This window comes from Artemia franciscana, chromosome 4 (assembly GCF_032884065.1).
Source record: "Artemia franciscana chromosome 4, ASM3288406v1, whole genome shotgun sequence".
NCBI classification, from domain to species: Eukaryota; Metazoa; Arthropoda; class Branchiopoda; order Anostraca; family Artemiidae; genus Artemia; species Artemia franciscana.
In genome coordinates, this window is record NC_088866.1 from 31,007,773 (window position 1) to 31,027,078 (window position 19,306).

The following is a 19,306-nucleotide window of genomic DNA, read 5'->3' on the forward strand; positions in this document are numbered from 1 at the left end:
CTGATTCGACCATCTGGGAGGGGGGGGGGTAGGGGGATGGTTAATTCAGAAAAATTAGAAGAACAGAAATATGTGTTTGTGACTTACGAACGGGTGATCGGATCTTAATGAAATTTGATATTTAGAAGGATATCGTGTCTCAGAACTTTTATTTTAAATCTTGATCGGATCCGGTGACATTGGGGGGAGTTGGAGAGGGGAACCTAAAATCTTGGAAAACGCTTAGAGTGGAGGGATCGGGATGAAACATGTTGGGAAAAATAAGCACAAGTCCTAGATACGCTATTGACATCGGGATGAAACATGTTGGGAAAAATAAGCACAAGTCCTAGATACGCTATTGACGCTATTCGGAAAAATTAGAAAAAATAAGGTATTTTTAACTTACAAATAGGGGATCAGATCCTAATGAAATTTGATATTTAGAAGGATCTTATGCCCTGGAGCTCTTATTTTAAATCCCGACCAGATTCGGTGACATTAGGGGGAGTTGAAGGAGGAAACTGGAAAACTTGGAAAACGTGGAAATTGAGGTACCTTTATCTTACGAATGGGTGATCGGATCTTAATGAGAAAGATCTTATGCCTCAGATGCTTCATTTTCAATTCGAATCGGATCCGGGGACATAGGGGCTGGAGGGGAAAACAGAAATCTTGAAAAATGCTTAGAATGGAGAGATCGGGATCAAACTTGATGGGAAGAATAAGCACAAGTTCTAGATATGTGATTGACATAATTGGAACGGATCCGCTCTCTTTGGGGGAATTGGTGGGATTTCCAGCGCTTTGGCAAGTTCGGTGCTTCTGGACGTGCTAGGACGATGAAAATGGTAGGCGTGTCAGGGACTTGCACAAATTGACTTGAAAACAAGTGTTTCCCCGATTCGACCATCTGGGGGACTGCAAGGAGAGGACAAATTGAAAAAATTATGTATTTTTAACTTAAGAATTGGTGATCGGATCTTAATGAAATTATATATTTAGAAGGATCTCATGTTTGAGAGCTCTTGTTTTAAATTCCGACCGCATCCGGTGATATTGGGGGAGTTGGAGGGGGAAACAGGAAATCTTAGAAAACACTTGTAGTGGAGAGATTGAGATGAAACTTGGTGCGAAGAATAAGCACAAGTCCTAGATATGTGATTGACATAACTGGAGTGAATCCGCTCTCTTTGGGGGAGTTGGAGGGGGTGTTAATTTGGGAAAATCAGAAAAATTGAGGTATTTTTAACTTAAGAACGGGTGACCGGATCTTAATGAAATTTAATATTTAGAAGGGACCCATGTCTCACAGCTTTTGTTTTAAATCCCGACCAGATTTGATTACATTGGGGGGAGTTGGAGGGGGAAAGTGGAAAACGCTTAGAGTGGAGAGATTGGGATGAAACTTGATGGGTAGAATGAGCAAATGTCGTAGATACGTGATTTGACGTAACCGGACTGGATCCGCTCTCTTTAGGGGAGTTAGGAGTTGGGGTTCAGTGCTTTGGTGAGTTCGGTGCTTCTGGACGTGCTAGGACAACGAAAATTGGTTGGCATGTCAGGGACCTGCACAAATTGACTTGATAAAGTCATTTTCCCCGATTCAACCATCTCTATTGCTGAAGGGAGAGGAAAAATTAGAAAAAATGTGGTATTTTTAACTTACGAGTGGGTGATCGGATTTTAATGAATTTTGATATTTAGAAGGATCTCGTGTCTCAGAGCTCTTATTTTAAATTCTGACCGGCATAAAGCCTCTGATTTTCCTTTAAAATCAATCTGTTGATTCTTAGAATTTTGCTAGAGTTCATACCATATGAGTCCTTGGCTCTTCCGACCTCGTCACAAGTGCCATATGAGCTCTTAGCTCTTGTTGGAATACCAATTTGGCAAAACCGCTTTCAGGCACCCCAATGTCAAAGCCTGTCTACACTCTTGGCATGTGCAATTATTCTGTGAAAATTTATCGTTTTCCGCTATGTTATAAATGTATAATCCTAAATATCCATAATGACTCTATGAAGATTTGCTTCTTTTTATTATAACAACTTATAGTTGGATCAATAAATTCTTAATTTTTAGCAGAGAAGGGAAATACAAGCTTGTATTAACGTTTTTTTTTTTTTTTTTTTTTTTTTCAGAAAGCAAGAGAAAAGGTCCTGCACTTCAAAGGATTGAAGTTGTTCCAGAACCAGATGCTTTATTGTAAATATTATTCCTTTTTCTTATATGTGCAGTATATTAGAATTTATGTATTAGAACGTCATACCCACACAAAGACTCTCTTTTTCCTTCTGAATATTGATCTAACACCTATATGAACCTATTTCCTACTCTGGTTAGCTTAGTGGGTAACAGATAGTTCCTATCTACGATGTCTTTTGGTTTAAGCATTAATTTCTGTGATTAGGGTGCCACATAGAGTACCCTTTGGACACATGCAGTGTAGGGGCTCAACGAGACCGAAAATGGTCTGTTTTGATCTGTTATAATTCATCTTTATAGATACTTATAAAATTGACACAAGCTAAAATTTGTTACTTGTATATCACAAACAACTCATCATTTTTAAGAGCTCTGTTATAACAAGTATATTTTTCAAAAATCTATGGGGGGGGTAATTTTTTAAAGAAAAATGTTAGTGAAACAAGGCTTTTTTATAAAAACACTACAAAAGACGTTTTTTCGAAATTTAGGTGGGCATACACCCCCTCTCTAATTTACGCCACTGGTTTTATCCCCCTCTCTCCCATATATATATATATATATATATATATATATATATATATATATATATATATATATATATATATATATATATATATATATATATATATATATATATATATATATAGAGACAGAAGGAGAAAAGGAAGACTGTTTTCCTAAATTAGTGACTAATATTGACCAGCACTTGAATGAGGCATTAACCCTACTCATCCATACAATCACATAGGTCAAACAGCATAACCATTCACAATCAACCATAAAGAATAATCCATGGACAGGCAGTCATGTCGTCAATAAGTATAAGTCGTCATTTACCAAACAATAGAAACAATAAAGACAAATAATTCAGAGGTAACAACCCAACACAAGGGCTCATCAGGAGAATACACTTGTCTATAGGGTTTCGCCACATTAAATTCTCTACCCAGCCAAGTGTTGTGGCTACCACAGAATATCCATGGCATCCCCGTGTCAGGTATCACGCCCAAAATACATGCCTATGAAAGAGAAAAAAAAACAGCAAATGTAAAACAACCAAGTAACACCAAAACAAGCTTATCCTGTTAATATATCCCTCATTTTAGCAACAATAAGTAAACTAAATATGATAAATTTTACCAAATCACAAATATTAACACATTGCAAAAAACCTGAATGAACTAAACAATTATAGAATTCATCTTTACCATGTGGTTATTTTTTTTAAAAAAATCTGCTCTATTAGAAACATAATTCAAAATAAATGGCGCTGCAACACCATTTCTCGAACCTCCGAAATCAGTTGAAAATTTCTTTAAGTATTTCCAGATAATTCTTTTGATATTTATTTAAAAGTTCGTTATAATGAAAACTAAATTTTTTAAATTGCCAAGTTAATTTATTTGCAGAAAAACCTCTTGATATCAATTTTTTTCTTAAGATTTTACATCTATTTTTAAAATCAATATAATTACTACAAATCCTTGCGTAACGAAGTAACTGTGAGAAAAACGCTGAATATGTGATATTTGAGTGTATATTACTTTCAGGGAATGGGAAACTAATCACTTCAAAATCAAAATCATCCGTTTTATTATACATTTTAAAACTTAATTTATTATTATCACAAATATTAATATTTAAATCTAAGAAATGATCTTCATGACCAGCGCCATGACTAGGTTCAAGAGTAAGCTCTGATGGATATATATTTTTAGAAATATCAATGAAATCCTTACAATTTAAGACCAAAATATCATCTAAATATCTTTTATTATTTGACAAAACATGGTTTAAATTATTTGGATTATTCTTATCCATCATATATTTATATTCTAGTTGACTTAAAAACAAGTCAGCTCTAAATGGGCTGGCATTCCCCCCCCCCCCCCATGGGAATTCCCACGATTTGCTTGTACAAATCACCACCAAATCTTATATAAGTATTGTATAAAATAAATTCTAATAACTCAAAAATCATATCCAAGCTGTAACATCTCAAGTTAACTGTAGTATTAAAGCAGTTTGTCCATATAGCTTTTTTATTATAAGTGTCTATTTTTAAGAACCTTTTACTAGATAAGAGGAAAGATTTCTTGATAACAGTTTTTAAATTATCTAACACTACATTAAGTGATAAATTAGTATACATTGTCGCAAAATCGAAAAACTCAATTCTTTTAGCTTAAACCATTGTTAAAGAATCTATCACCTGCAGTGAATTATTAACACTCCAATATGGATTAAAATTCGAAAAAATTTTAATACCAGAACAATAGGTTTTAAGTTTATTTACAATTTCCTTTAAAATTAAAGAGAGGTCAGTAGCAGCAATGTGGGTCGGACATTTAGCTGCTCCAGCAATAAACCGTGGTTTAGGGGGATTCTTATGAAATTTTACAGTCCAATATAGGAAAGGGAACTTTTTATCATTGTCATTTATTTTAATATTAAAATTTTTTAAAAGTATTTCTTCAGTCTTTTCAATTAAATTCTCATCCTCTAAATTTACCTTTTCGTAAACATTAGTTGTGCATAACTCCCTTTTTAAGATATCACAATACAGCTTCTGACAAATTATGGAAAAAATTATTATTAGCTTTATCCACTGGCACAATTACAAATTCATTCTGTAGATTAGCAATTGCTTGTTTAATCTTCGCATTGTAAAATAACGATTTAGTATTACTATTTTTAAGTTAGAATATATTTTATTTCTTATTCTACTAATAATTAAATTCTTCCAACTTTGAAAACTCTCTTTATTTTTATTCACTTTCTTACACCACTTATCAATAAATAAATCAAAATCATTTTCCAAGCCATCAAGAACACTCGATGGTTTCAGATGATGAGAAAGACGGAAATTAGCCCCTTTATTCATTATAATTTGAAGATCATCTTGCTTTATTATTGACAAGTCCCCTGTTATAACATGTTTGTAAGTAGGATTTACAAATGGGCCAAGTTATATATATATATATATATATATATATATATATATATATATATATATATATATATATATATATATATATATATATATATATATATATATATATATATATATATATATATATATATATATATATATATATATATATAGTGAAAAAAGAAATCACCAATGCAACAGCACAAACACACTACACAACCGAACATGAAAAATATAAACAAAATATAAACCATAAAAAATATTAAATAATATACAAAACATAATAAATAATATATAAAATCTAAAAACAAAAACAGAAGGAAAACGGAAGACTGTTTTCTGCTTTAGTAGATATCTTCTGTGATTAAAACATGTCTCCAGATTTTGAGGGATTTGATGTGTCATTCCTTTCCACCTGATTACACCTCTATTGTTGAACTGTATACACTTATGATGTATGTGTATTTGCTCAGTGTTGTGTATCTAAAAGGAAATACTGCCCTGTACAAGGAACGGAAACGAAGCTCAAAACTGAAATTTGGCCAAAGCTAAATGAAACCAAATTACAAAGGGGAAAACTATTTGTCAAAGTTTCTGTTGAAAAAGTGGATGGTTATGATTTAAGCTACCAGTAATGTCCAGGCTATAATCTCTGCAAATTGTACCAGTGCTTCTGCATGCATTTGATTTTTGTGTGAAGGGGGACTTTATATCGGGGTTTCCTAAAGTCACACTTTCTGAAGGTCGGAAAGGGTGGCCTCAGAATTTTGAAAGTTATTTGAGTATCTTTATTCCTCATAAAAATCAAGTACGTTTTGTAAGAAATGCTGCAGTCAGAGCAAATATAAACTGCTCCAGTCGAACTTTTGCATGCATTGGAAAATTATAGGTCTTTTAACCTTTAGACTTTGTTGTTTTTGACTAGAACATTTAAAAAAATATCATATAGTCTTGACTTATCTTTCTTTGTCTTTTTTTAGATGGTGACAGTTAATTTTTAGTGAATAAACAGGGGAAAGGGAAAGTAAGACAGAAGTGACAAAGGCCTGTAAACAGGATGTGTGGAGGCAAGATTATAAACCAGGAAATTTTTGATACCTTCTTTGGTCACTTTGCTATTTTTAGAATTTTTTTCATTTTTTCGTATAGAAGTCCACCAAGGAACTTGGATAAGAATACTACAATTACTATTGGAGATCAGGTGTTTGAAGTCAATTCAGATGACTTAGAACCCATCTGCTTACTTGGACAAGGTGCATATGGTATTGTAGAAAAAGTTAGACATAGGCTTACAGACACTGTGATGGCAGTCAAGGTATGCTAATTATTTCAATTTTTATGCTTTAACTATTTTTTGTAATATTAGAATGATAATTTGGTACTGTTTCATTACTGGGATTATTTTTCTTTACGATGGTTATATCACAGACATGGTAAAGTCAGAGAATTAGGCAACAGAGTCAGTCAAACATGATATTACATCCTAAATAAACAACTTTTGAAAATATACTTATATTACGTCATCCTTTATATGAAGATGTAGTTCTAGGGGACAATTGCATTTATTTTAATATTATCTGTTGTTAATGACAAAAGGAACTAGATTGTTAATTACAAAAGGCATTCGATCCTTCCAGATGAGCCCTTAAACACCTATCTATAATGTTAATTCACTCTACTAGTAGCAACTGAAAAAAGAAGCAAAAGAAGGTGCAGCACACTTGCTGCTTCTCATGCAGAAGAAATTTTCTTTGTTGGTCAAGATGGGGGACTGTAATTCTCCTAAATGGGGCCATCATTAGCCGAGAAGCTATTTTTTAGAGGGGGGCAGTTGACTTCCCCGTCAGAGAATGGGACTTCGGCTGAATCACAACAAGATTGTCTTAAAGTTCCTCTTTTACTAGAGATCTTATACAAAATATTCTGTTTGGCGAGTACCAAAGTAAGATGCTTGACTTGCTAGTATGATTTTTATATAAACACTGCCATTGTTGTTTCATTTTGTCCCGATATGTTGTGCATTTCGAATTTTGCATTTTCCGTGACCAAACTTGAATTCTTAAGTCTGCCTAACAGGTGGCTTGATTTCAACAGAACTCAAGAAAACATAATTATTGGGGCATGCCACCGCTTAGTACCACTCATGTCACTAATCACTGTGCCGCTTATGCCACTACTCACTGTCTTCTTGTGGCATGTTTTTGCTCAGTTTAATCAGTAGGTCTTATAATTCTGCTCAATTCTTGCTTTGAGCTCCCAGCATGGTGCTTTGAAAGAATAACACGCAAAGAGAAATGGTTCTTTCAGGGAAAATTCTTCTCGTGGGAATTTGTCCCTTCCAGAGTGACTTTTCTTTGAATAATCAGATTCTGCTGTGCTCTTGTTGATTGTGGGGCAAGGTGTGAAAGCTTTTCAGAATAGATGCATTTGTAGAAAATAGTAGTTGAAAACACATCAAATCTTTCTCGGAAAACTATAGGTCTTTGACGTATGTTATATCCACCCTTTTGTGGATATTCCTTAGGGGGGGGGGTAATCTTGATAGTCCCAGTCTTATGATAGACATAGGTAGAAGGATAATTGAGTTAGTCAGAAGAAGCCTTTTGTTGTGAAAATCAAAGGATGATCGCTTTTGATCGTTGTGGAAGTTGTCGAAAGCATATTGAGTATTTGATCGACAAGAATTATGCGTTTGTTTTCCTTTTATTTTTGCATATCTTTTGTTTTTTTTTTTTTTTGTTTTTTTAATATGATTTTAAAAGAAGGCCAATTCTAAATATGTCAAGACATTTGTTGTAGAATCTGATAAAATTCAATATGGGTGGCAAGTAAAGATTTACATTCGTCGGGATATCGTCTTGCAAAGATGATGGATCTGGATGGAAGAAGGTCTTTGAAGTGAAAAGGAGCGGGTGGTTGGCTTTGACCGTTGCAGGTGCTGCAAGAAAGATCAGCTGAGAAACCAACTCCTTGGAGACTAAGGTCATAATCGGTGTCGATGGCTTGATTCTTAGAAATAAAGTTTGGATGCGGATCAGGAGATAAACAAATACTGTTGAATTTCTTTAAATTAAGTTTTACTATCCAGATGCACAAGTGTTGAAGTAAATGCATATTGCTAAGTGACATCACGGAGAACAATAACTGTCTTGTTAAGCTTTGCTCTCTTACTATAGGACTTGTTGCTATCTTTTATTTTGTTTCTAGTAGAAAAGAGCATGAGATTGATACATGCCAGCAATTATTTGTCATAATTTATGTGTGGACCTTTTTGTGATCCGATAAAAATTTCCAAAAGCAGTAGATTGCTCTTCTTCATATTTATCATTATCGTGAATTTTGTTTACTATTTATTTATATATTTTTTAGATGTTTGAAACTTCTTATCTTGCCCTTTTTATGGGCTCTCGCTATTTGCTAGCAGTGAACTTCAAGATGGCTTGAACCTCAAGATGCACAAAGACTATACTTATTGAATTGGTTTACTAAATAGCTTGCAAGGGGTGCTGACAAAAGTAGGTACTTCAATCTGGCTGGGATTAAACAATTTTAAAGAGGGTTTGGTGGAAGCCAATGGTATTTAGTTGGATTAACGCTTTGGTGGGTTTAGACGTGTAGATAGTAAAGGATAGCGTTCTCTGGTTATCAACACCTAATTGAGTTGGTTAAACTCATTAAAAATCTTTGTTAATTTTCTGATAGTCTTTGTATTTTTTTTATATTTTAGTTATTAAGAAAAATACAAGCATAACTACGTCCCCTCCAAATACCAGGGCGTAATATGGAGGATGGATAATGAAATAAATCTGCAAACCAGATAAAAAAAAAAAAAACTAAATTTGCTTCAGAAAGGGTCAACAAAGCAAAAATATAAATATATAACCATGTACCCTGCTAACACTAACTTAATGCCCAACAATCGGAACAACGCACATCAATAAAAATTAAAATACGAAAAATAATAATAGCCTACTAATCAAATATTAGTACGCCTAAACGCAATACACCTAGCGATTAGATATAATTTGATTGCATATATTATTAAAGATTATCTGTCAATGAGTATTATTATTAAATATGTTATATTGAATATTCGATTTCAGAGAATTCCTGTAACAGTTAACTCTAAGGAACAGAAACGATTGCTCATGGACTTGGATATATGTATGCGTACTTCGGACTGTCCCTACGCCGTCCGTTTCTATGGAGCGCTTTTTCGAGAAGGAGATGTTTGGATCTGCATGGAATGCATGGACTCCAGTTTGGACAAGTTTTATCTCAAAGCTTTAAAGCATGGAAAATATTTGCCAGAGGATATAATTGGAAGAATTGTAGTGTCTGTAAGATTTTTTATTCTTCATTAATATTATTTTTTTTAATGATGAAACGAGTGTAATGATCTATAATCAGAGCCGTATTCAGGATTTTGTTTTAAGGAGTTTTTTTCGGGAGGGGTGGGGAGTTGCAAAACAAAACTTCACTAACGCTTCAGAATTTGTTCATATGCTTTTTTGTTATGTTGGTATGATTCGGACAAACATTTTGGGGTGGGGGGGCCAAACCCCCTACCCCTGGATACTGACACAGTCTATAATGGTAAGCGCCAATCATAGCTGCATTGATTGACCCAAGAAATGTCTAAGGGCCTTTCCATTTCTAGGAACTATCTCCCTAGTCTGGGGAATTTTTCGCGTTTTATTTGTAACTGTTTAAGTAAGGACCGACCCGACTCAATAGTAAACGAAACTCTAAAAACCGGAATATTGATGCTAAAATATACATCAAAAGAATCGGATTTTCATGCTCATTTTAAATATATAAGTTTAATCAAATTTAATCTTTGTCATCAGAAGTTACGAGCCAGAGAAAATTTGCCTTATTTTGGAAAATAGGGGGAAACACCCCTTAAAAGTCACCATCCGAAAAATGACACCATCGCATTCGGCGTATCAGAGAACCCCATAGTAAAAATTTCAAGCTCCTATCTACAAAAATGTGGAATTTCGTATTTTTTGCCAGAAGACAAATAACAGGTGCGTGTTTATTTGTTTTTTTTTTTTTTTTTTTTTTTTTTTTTTTTTTTTTTTTTTTTCGTTCAGGGGTCATCGTAAAGTAATGGTTATTGGGAAGTGAAGAGAAGTTTTCAGGGGGATTTTTTTGGTTTGGGGGTGAGGTTGATGGGAGGGGGATATGTGGGAGGATCTTTCCTTGGAGGAATATGTCATGGGGGAAGAAAAATTCAATGAAAAGAGCGTGGGATTGTCTAGTATTACTATAAAAAAAAAACAATGAAAAAATAAACATGAAAGCGTTTTTCAGTCGAAAGTATGGAGTAGCATTGAAACTTAAAACGAACAGAGATTATTACGCATATGAGGGGTTCTAAAAATACTTTAGCATAAAGAGCGAGGTATTTAGAAGGAGATAAATACCTCGCTCTCTATGCTAAAGTATTTTTAGTAATTTCAACTACTTAGTCTACGGCCTTTCTGGTTCAGGGGTCATTCTTAAAGAATTGGGACAAAACTTATGATTTATTGTAAAGAGCGAGGTATTAACGAGGGTACAAACCGCCTCATATACATAATAAAAATATAGGAATATAAAAGTTTTTTACATAAGTTAATTCTTAAGTTACGGATATTTTTTACTAATAAAAACGTTCGTTAAAAATTACAAGTTCTAGTTGCCTTTTTAAGTAACCGAAAAATTGCAAGACAACTAGGCCTCCTTCCCCACCCCTTATTTCTCAAAATCGTCTGATCAAAACTAAGAGAAAGACATGTAGCCAAAAAAATTAATATGCAAATTTCATTTTAATAATTTATGTACGGAGAGCCAAAATCAAACATGCATTAATTCAAAAACGTTCAGAAATTAATAAAATAAACTAGTTTTTTTAACTGAAAGTAAGGTGCGGCATTAAAACTTAAAACGAACAGAAATTACTCCGTATATGAAATAGGTTGTCTCCTCCGCAAACCCTCGCTCTTTACGCTGAAGTTTGACTCTTTGCCACAATTCTACTTTTTAAAACAATTAAAAGCTTTAGCGTAAAGAACGAGGGATTGCGGAGGGGACAACCCATTTCATATACGGAGTAGGGGAGAGTCGGGTAAGACGGACCCCATTTTGGTTTTTCGTCTGCGGAAGAGGTTGGAAACAAGCAACGACTGACGAAAGGTGTCTAAATTGTCCCCAAAACATTAAGTTACGTAAAGAAACCTTCTTCACACATAAATCAGCCGTATTTCCGGGCCCAGATAAAAAAAACTGAAGTTGGTCAAAAGGTCCATCTTGCCCACCCCATAGGATAAGACGGACCAGCCCTTTGGGCAAGACGGACCCAATTGCTCAAAAAGATTGATTGTCTCTAAACAATTTTATTTCGAATACTTAAAATACTAGTAGTAAGTAAAAAAGTAAAAAGTTAGCAAATAACTATATTTAAACACTGTACGAGGCCAAATCTACGTGAAAAACGAACTGAGCCGACTGTCTCGTCGTTCCACCCGAAGGGGTCGGTTTTGGCAGCTTCATGAAGACCTCTTCTTTTCGCACGAAGCTCATCTCTTCAGTTGCCGTGAATTTGCTCGATGGAGCTAATCGCTTCCAAAACTGAACTTGGAAACCATCAGATTCACAATCACACACAACTCCAACATAATTCCTGAAGCTCTTCTTGGTCGGCACTTTCACAACCAAGAAATCCCCAGTTTTTGGTTCGGTTCCATCAAGAAACTCCTCCTCCTCTGACCCATCCAAATGCAAGCTGTCATCACTTTCATCATCCAGCGCGATATGCTCATCGAAGCTGTCTTCCCCGTTCCCAGGCTGTTTGGAGAGGTTTCTCTTTTCAGGCCGTTTTCTTTGAGCTTTCTTTTCTGATTTTTTTCTTTTCAACTCAAATTCTTCTTCCAGTCTGTTTTTTTTCGGGTGTGTTCGTCAGAATTTTGGACTTTGTTCTTTTCCTAGACGTTTTTCCGTCTCTTGCATAGAAACTCGCCTTAGGGTGAGGACGAACCGACTCTGGAATCACTGGCATAGTCGCAGAAATCACTGAGCTACTGGTAGTTGGCAGCACGTCGTTATTCAAGCTCTCGTCGCCAGGGCTGGTTGATGGAACTGCAGACTGGCCTGTCATGGGAGACGTCTCTGGTGCTGGTCGGTCTGTCACAAAGGCGCTGAGAAAGTCGTGATCTTGGAAAACGTTCCTATTGAAAGGGTATATTCCTGTTTTTTGGAGCCCGCTTAGTACGTTTTCCATGACGAAAGCTCTTGGAAAAGCGATTCCAACAAATACTCCGATTTCATAAATGGTAATCCTCCTGTTTGGGTTCGAAATCATCCACGAGTTAGCTGCTTCATTGTAGTATCGCTTGAATGGCCCATAAACAGCAACATCAAGAGGCTGCAGCTTGTGACTGCAATGTGGCGGAAGCGTTAAGACGTCAATGCCGTTTTCCCTGCAAAGATTAACCACGCTCAATGAGACGTGCGAATCATGGTTATCCATAATCAGCAGAAGTCGATTTGTGGGCGAGCAACTGGTTTGGGAGATCAGATGGCGTATCATATCCGGGAAGATCTCGGCCTGTCATCCATCCAGACGGCTGGCATTTTCCTGTGCTTCCAGGGGGCGTGCCATTGAGAAAACTTTGAAGCCAGTTCACTCGTGGAAAGACAAAGAAAGGGGCTATCGACTGGCCAGCTGCGTTGATACACCCTACGACTGTTACCAGCGTCCCTCTCTCAGCCGAAGTAATGCGTCCAACTTGCTTTGATCCCTTTTCTGCAACCACCTTTGGTGTCTTCTGAACGGTGGTTACTCCAGTCTCGTCAAGATTATATATTCTATTCGGTGGATACTTGTGCTTTATAAGCAGCTCTTCTAAATTATTGAAGAATTCGCTGACATTCGTCCTGTTGAAGTTGGTGGCTCTGGCAAGGCTTGTCGTTTCGGAGGACCTTAGGGAAAGCCCAACACGACTCATAAAGCTATTCATCCAGTCTTTTCCTGCACACTTATTTTCAGTCCAGTTCTTCGGCATATTCTTCCCTTTGGCCTGGGCATATTCATATGCAAGCTGACCTGCTTCCTTTTTCGTAAGTCCATGATGCATGTGCTGTGCCATGATCGTATAGTCCTTCAGAAGTATCTCTTCGTTTGCTGAGAACACACTTTTAAAGTTGAAGATAGTTGCTAACTCCACTGATTGGGGATCTTCTGCTGCGTCGAGTTTTGCAACTGCTCTTCGCACTGTGCTTCGTGGCAAACCAACCTCTTTCGAAACTTTGCGAAGTGGCGAACCAGATTTAACTCGCATAGCAGCTGCTCTCAGTAAGTCCTGGTCGTGGAGACCGCGGGTGGTTTTCCTAGCATACTTTCCCATTCTGCAAAAGAGAGACAGCTTAATATATTTCTAATTGACATGCGGGAACAATAAATGCAACACAATATTCACAAAATACGTAAAAAATAATAACTTCGAAAAAGATCCCAGATGATAGGGGGCAAGACGGACCGGTCCGTCTTACCCGCTGTCTCTGTGGTTCATCTTACCCTAAACCTGCTTTTTCAGAATAGTTAAAAATTATAACATAAGATGGCGCTGCAATGAAAAAAATTAATGTCTCACACACTCTCCTAGACCTCCATATTTGTAAGAAAAATTACCACAGTATAAAACAGAACATTAGAAACACCAGAAAAGAAAAACATTTACCTCAAAAGCCGGTTTCGAGAATGTGAAAACGAATAAAAATATTTTTCTCGAAGACAAGATTGGCTTCAACTCTCAGACTTCGCTCCGAAACTTGCCACTAGATGGCCGTTGTTTCTAGCTCTACAAGTGATAAAAAGGTGACGCTCAAGTCGAGCAATGACAAAAGGTCCGTCTTGCCCCCCGGTCCGTCTTACCCGACTCTCCCCTAATTTCTGTTCGTTTTAAGTTCTAATGTCGCTCCTTACTTTCAGTTAAAAAAAAAAGTTCTTTTATTTAATTTGTATTATATACTTGTCCAATAACGTGTTTATTTATCATACAGCTTCCGAAAATAAAACGTAACCACACAGTCAAGACCTTATGAGTATTTTTGCCGACAACCAGCCGTTAATAATACGCTAATTAGCGCTTATGTACAACAAGGGAAATCTCATTTTCGCATTGGGAGTTTTTTTTTCCTTTTTCCTATTCTTTGTTTGTTTTTTTTTTCTGTTCCTGCTATTGGGGCACTGAAACCTCATAAAAAGATATTTAAGGATTCATTGTGAAAAAAAAATCTGATTTAGCTTTTATTTTCAGGTAGTTCTTGCGTTGGATTATTTGCATAGTCGTTTGAAGGTGATACATCGAGATGTAAAACCCTCAAATATCTTGATCAATCGACAGGGGGAAGTGAAGATGTGTGATTATGGTATTTCTGGCTATCTTGTTAATTCTGTGGCTAAGACCATTGATGCCGGATGTAAGCCTTATATGGCAGTGAGTTTCATTCTTTTTTTTTGTGTCACTTTTTATGGCATTTGGTATTTACCAAGTGACATATAGCGATCGCAAATTCTGTCGGTCTGCCTGTCCAAGTTTTGCTAGTTTAGGTACTTTCAGATAATCTAGGACGATGAAATTTGGCAGGCGTATCAGGGATCAGACCAGATTAAATTAGAAATAGTCGTTTCTCCGATTCGACCATCTGGGGGGAGGGAGTGGGGGGACGGTTAATTCGGAATAATTAGAAAACATGAGGTGTTTTTAACTTAAGAACGGGTAATTGGATCTTAATGAAAATTGATATTTCGAAGTATATCGTGTCTCAGAGCTCTTATTTTAAGTCCTGACCGGATCCAGTGACATTAGGGGGAGTTGGGGGGAAACCTAAAATCTTGGAAAGTGCTTAGAGTTGAGGGTTTGGGATTAAACTTGATGGTAAAAATAAGCAAATTCCTAGATACATGATTGACGTAATCAGAACGGATCCGCTCTCTTTGGGGGAGTTGTGGGGGGAGGGGGTTAATTGTGAAAAATTAGAAATAATGAGGTATTTTCAACTTACGAAGGAGTGGTCGGATCTTAATGAAATTTCGTATTTAGAAGGGCCTCGTAACTCAGATATCTTATTTGAAATCCTGGCCGGATCCTGTGTAATTGGGAGGAATTGGGGGGGGGGGATCGGAAATCTTGGAAAACGCTTAGAGTGGAGAGATCAGGATGAAACTTGGGGGGAAGAATAAGCACAAGTCTAAGGTACGTGAATGACATAATCGGACTGGATCCGCTCTCTTTGGGGGAGTTGGGGGGGGTGGCTTCGGAAAAATTAGAAAAAATGAGGTATTTGTAACTTGGTATTTGGAACGGGTGATCAGATCTTAGATGAAATTTGATTTTTAGAAAGATCTTGTGCTTCAGAGCTCTTATTTTAAATCCCCACCAGATCTGGTGACATTAAGAGGAATTGTAGAGGGAAACCGGAAATTTTGGAAAACGTGAAAATTAAGACATAATTATCTTATGAATGGGTAATTGGATCTTAATAAAACTGGATATATAGAAGATCTTATGTCTTAGATGCTCCATTTTCAATTTGAATTGGATCCGGGTATATAGGCGGTTGGAGGGGGGAAACAGACATCTTGGAAACCGGAAATCTTGGAAAACGTGTAGAGTGGAGAGATGGGGATGAAACTTGATGGGAGGAATAAGCACAAGTTCTAGATACGTGATTGACATAATAGGAACGGATCTGTTCTCTTTGGGGGAGTTGGGGGGATTTCCAGTGCTTTGGCGACTTCAGTGCTTCTGGACGTTCTAGGACGATGAAAATTGGTAGGCATGTCAGGAACCTGCACAAATTGACTTCATAATAGTCATTTCCCCGATTCGACCATCTGGGGGGCTGGAGGGAGAGGAAAAATTGAAAAAATGAGGTATTTTTAACTTGAGAATTGGGTGATCGGATCCTAATAAAATTTGATATTTAGAATGATATCGTGTCTCAGAGCTTTTATTCAAAATACCGACCGGTATTATCAGGTGATATTGGGGGAGTTGGAGGGGGAAACGGGAAATCTTGGAAAATGCTTAGAGCGGAGAGTTTATCTTAATAAAATCTGGTATTTATAAGGACCTTATGTCTCAGAGCTCTTGTTTTTTAATCCCGATTAGATCTGGTGACGCTGGGGTGCAGTTAAAGGGGGAAACTGGAAATCTTGGACACTGCTTAGAGGGGAGATATCAAGATGAAACTTGGTGGGAAGAATAAGCACAAGTCCTAGATACGCTATTGACATAACTGGACTGAATCTGCTGTCTTTGGGGGAGTTTGATGGGGGTGTGCTAATTCTGAAAAATTAGAAAAATTGCGGTATTTTTAACTTCAGAACGGGTGATCGGATCTTAATGAAATCTTATATCTAGAAGGAACTCATGTCTCAGAGCTCATATTTCGAATTCCGACCAGATCTGGTGATGTTGGGGGGAGTTGGAGGGAGAAACCGGAAATCTTGAAAAACGCCTAGAGTGGAGAGATCGGGATGAAACTTGGTGGGTAGAATAAGCAAATGCCGTAGATACGTAATTGACGTAACTGGACTGCATCCGCTCTCTTTGGAGAGTTAGGGGGGTCCAGTGCTTTGGTGAGTTTGATGCTTCTGGACGTACTAGGACAATGGCAATTGGTAGGCTTGTCAGGGGCCTGCACAAATTGTCTTGATAAAGTCGTTTTCCCCGATTCGACCATCTGGGGGGCTGAAGGGTAAGGAAAAGCTAGAAAAAATAAGGTATTTTTAACTTACGAGTGGGTTATCGGATCTTAGTGAATTTTGATATTTAGAAAGACCTCGTGTCTCAGAGCTCTTATTTTAATTTTGTATTAAGCCTCTGATTTTCCTTTTAAATCAATCTATTGATTCTTAGAATTTTGCTAGAGCTCATCCCGTATGAGCTATTGACTCTTCCGGCCTCGTCACTAGTGCCATATTAGCTCTTAGCTCTTGTTTTTATTGCGGCCAAACAAAAGAGGAAAAAGGATTAAGAAAACCTTTGAAAAAAAAAAATCAGCAAACAAGTCTTTGGTCAACAAGAAGAAAAGAAGAACAACCAATTGAATATTTTATACACATACAACAATGTATCCTCACAATTGAGGAAGAGAATTTAAAAGTCGATAATTTAAGGAACAAAAAGAAAATCTAAATCAAAGAAGAACAAAGAGAAAGTAATCAAAGCAAATAAATACAATTGTCACTTTTTCAGTATATGCTGTATATATTGGTTTAATTGTATCTATTTTTTTCCTTTTGTTTTGTGAGGTTTTTATTTTATAAATTTTTTCCTTTGCAACGCATAGGACGCTTTGCTAGATACAGATGACATATTTGTAGAATTTTTCTTCTTTTTCTTCCTACTGGCCATGGACTCTTTTTTTTTTTTCTTCTTCTTTGGTATGATATGGGAGGCTAGTTTGGTTCCTCCAGTATTACGGGGGATCGAAACCCTCTGCTTACGTGACTGCCAACAAGAGCCGAAGCTGCCTAAAATTTTGATGATCTTTTTTGTTCTATTTTTGCTCGACAAATTATTTAAAATATATATGAAAAGTGCACAAAAGTATGTTGTACTCCTGTCAGGAGGATGGCTCACTACTCACCAATCAATTGTTAATTGTGCTGCGGATGAGATTGTAAAAAGTTACTCTTTTTAAGTATGTGTCTTAAATTGCTGCCTGACCAATGGTCAAAAATCAGGAGAGAAGTAATTAATGTTGTTCCAATTACAATCAGTCAAGAGTTAGTCATTTAAGCCACAAACTTTAAATATACTTTAACAATTCAAGGTGTGGGTATAATACGAAAGTTAGGTTCATTTTCAGAGAAGTCAACTTCTCTGTAATACAATAATAAAGTTAAAGATGTATACTCTAATAACCTAATTAGGGATGGTTATGTAAATAGTATTGACAATAATTAGGATTAGGTTTAATATAGGTTTACTCTAACTGGTTGCGTTAATGCATTGTAGTGCCAATTATTGCTCTTGAGCTTATTTTTTGACATTTATAACCTATTACTTTTCAAAATAAAGCGCTAAGAAGAGAATTTTTTGTCAAAGGAGCAGCCAGAGATCTTTTAGCAAAAAAGATAAATCTTTTCAAGCAAGACCGTATTGAAGAGGCTAATAGTCTAAGAAAGCTCCTGATAAAAAAAAAAATGAAAGTCAACTTCTTTGTAATACAATAATAAAGTTAAAGATATATACTCTAATAACCCCAAGAAATGTCAATGCTAAATCAAAAGATGTATAAAAAAAACTTCTGATATTAATTTCTGTCTCCCTGAACCTCCTAATAGCTTGCGAGTTGTTTCTGGCTTCCATTAAACAAAGTCTCCCACGTTTCACTTGGCCAGTTTCAACTATTTCTCCAATGCCTCCTTTCCCTAATTTTTCCCTTCAACATTGTAAATAAGATTCAAAAGGTTGGAAAATTGAGCACTTGCCCCTTGGACATCCCAATTGATCTAATTAAAGCCGTCGACAAAATTACTAAACCTTAAGCAAAAGTTTCTATAAAATCATAAAATTTGGTCAGTTGTCAGGCTGTTGGAAAAATGTTTTTCAAACAATCGCTCTAAAGAAATCTACTAAAGCAAGCTTCACGAAAGTCCACTTGCCCCAGTTTTTTTTTTTTTTTTTTTTTTTTTTTTTTTTTTTTTTTTTTTTTTTTTTTTTTTTTTTTTTTTTTAACTTTATAGTTTTGGTTCAGGTTTACTTTGCAACTGCTTGACGGTTGAAATAGTTTTACGCAGAGGTTCGATAATTCAGCAATTTAAAAAGCGAATTACGCTAATGCAGCAAAACTTCTACCGCCTATTACCTTATGCACTTTTTACACACCATCTTAAATAGTTTAGAAATAGTTAAACTGCTTAAAGATTTGACTTGGTTGATCACAACATTCGCTTTTTTTTTGCTTTTTATTGATCAACTTTGAACTTCTCAGTAGATCCTTTTGATCCTTTCTTAGTAGACACAGTAATATAGGTCTTCTCAAATAGATCACAAGTGGTAAAATACGGAAATTTATTCGCTAACCTTCTACCTATCTTCTGTGGTATTCCTCGAGGAACTTTGTTTGGATCCCTTTTTTCCTAGTAATGATTAATGAAATTGGTAGATATAGTAATATAGT

The 19,306-nt window shown here is 36.0% G+C and overlaps 1 protein-coding gene across 2 annotated transcripts in view; it reads left to right on the forward strand.

Annotated features, from left to right (window-relative positions):
* The window catches only part of LOC136026290 (dual specificity mitogen-activated protein kinase kinase 6-like), a 38,471-nt gene that overhangs the window by 12,230 nt on the left and 6,935 nt on the right, over positions 1-19,306 (forward strand). For both annotated transcript variants that reach the window (XM_065702692.1, XM_065702693.1), the window contains exons 2-5: positions 2,124-2,187; positions 6,272-6,437; positions 9,226-9,462; positions 14,428-14,607. In XM_065702692.1, coding sequence (XP_065558764.1) covers positions 2,124-2,187; positions 6,272-6,437; positions 9,226-9,462; positions 14,428-14,607 — 647 coding nt within the window. The remainder of the gene's footprint in view (positions 1-2,123; positions 2,188-6,271; positions 6,438-9,225; positions 9,463-14,427; positions 14,608-19,306) is intronic.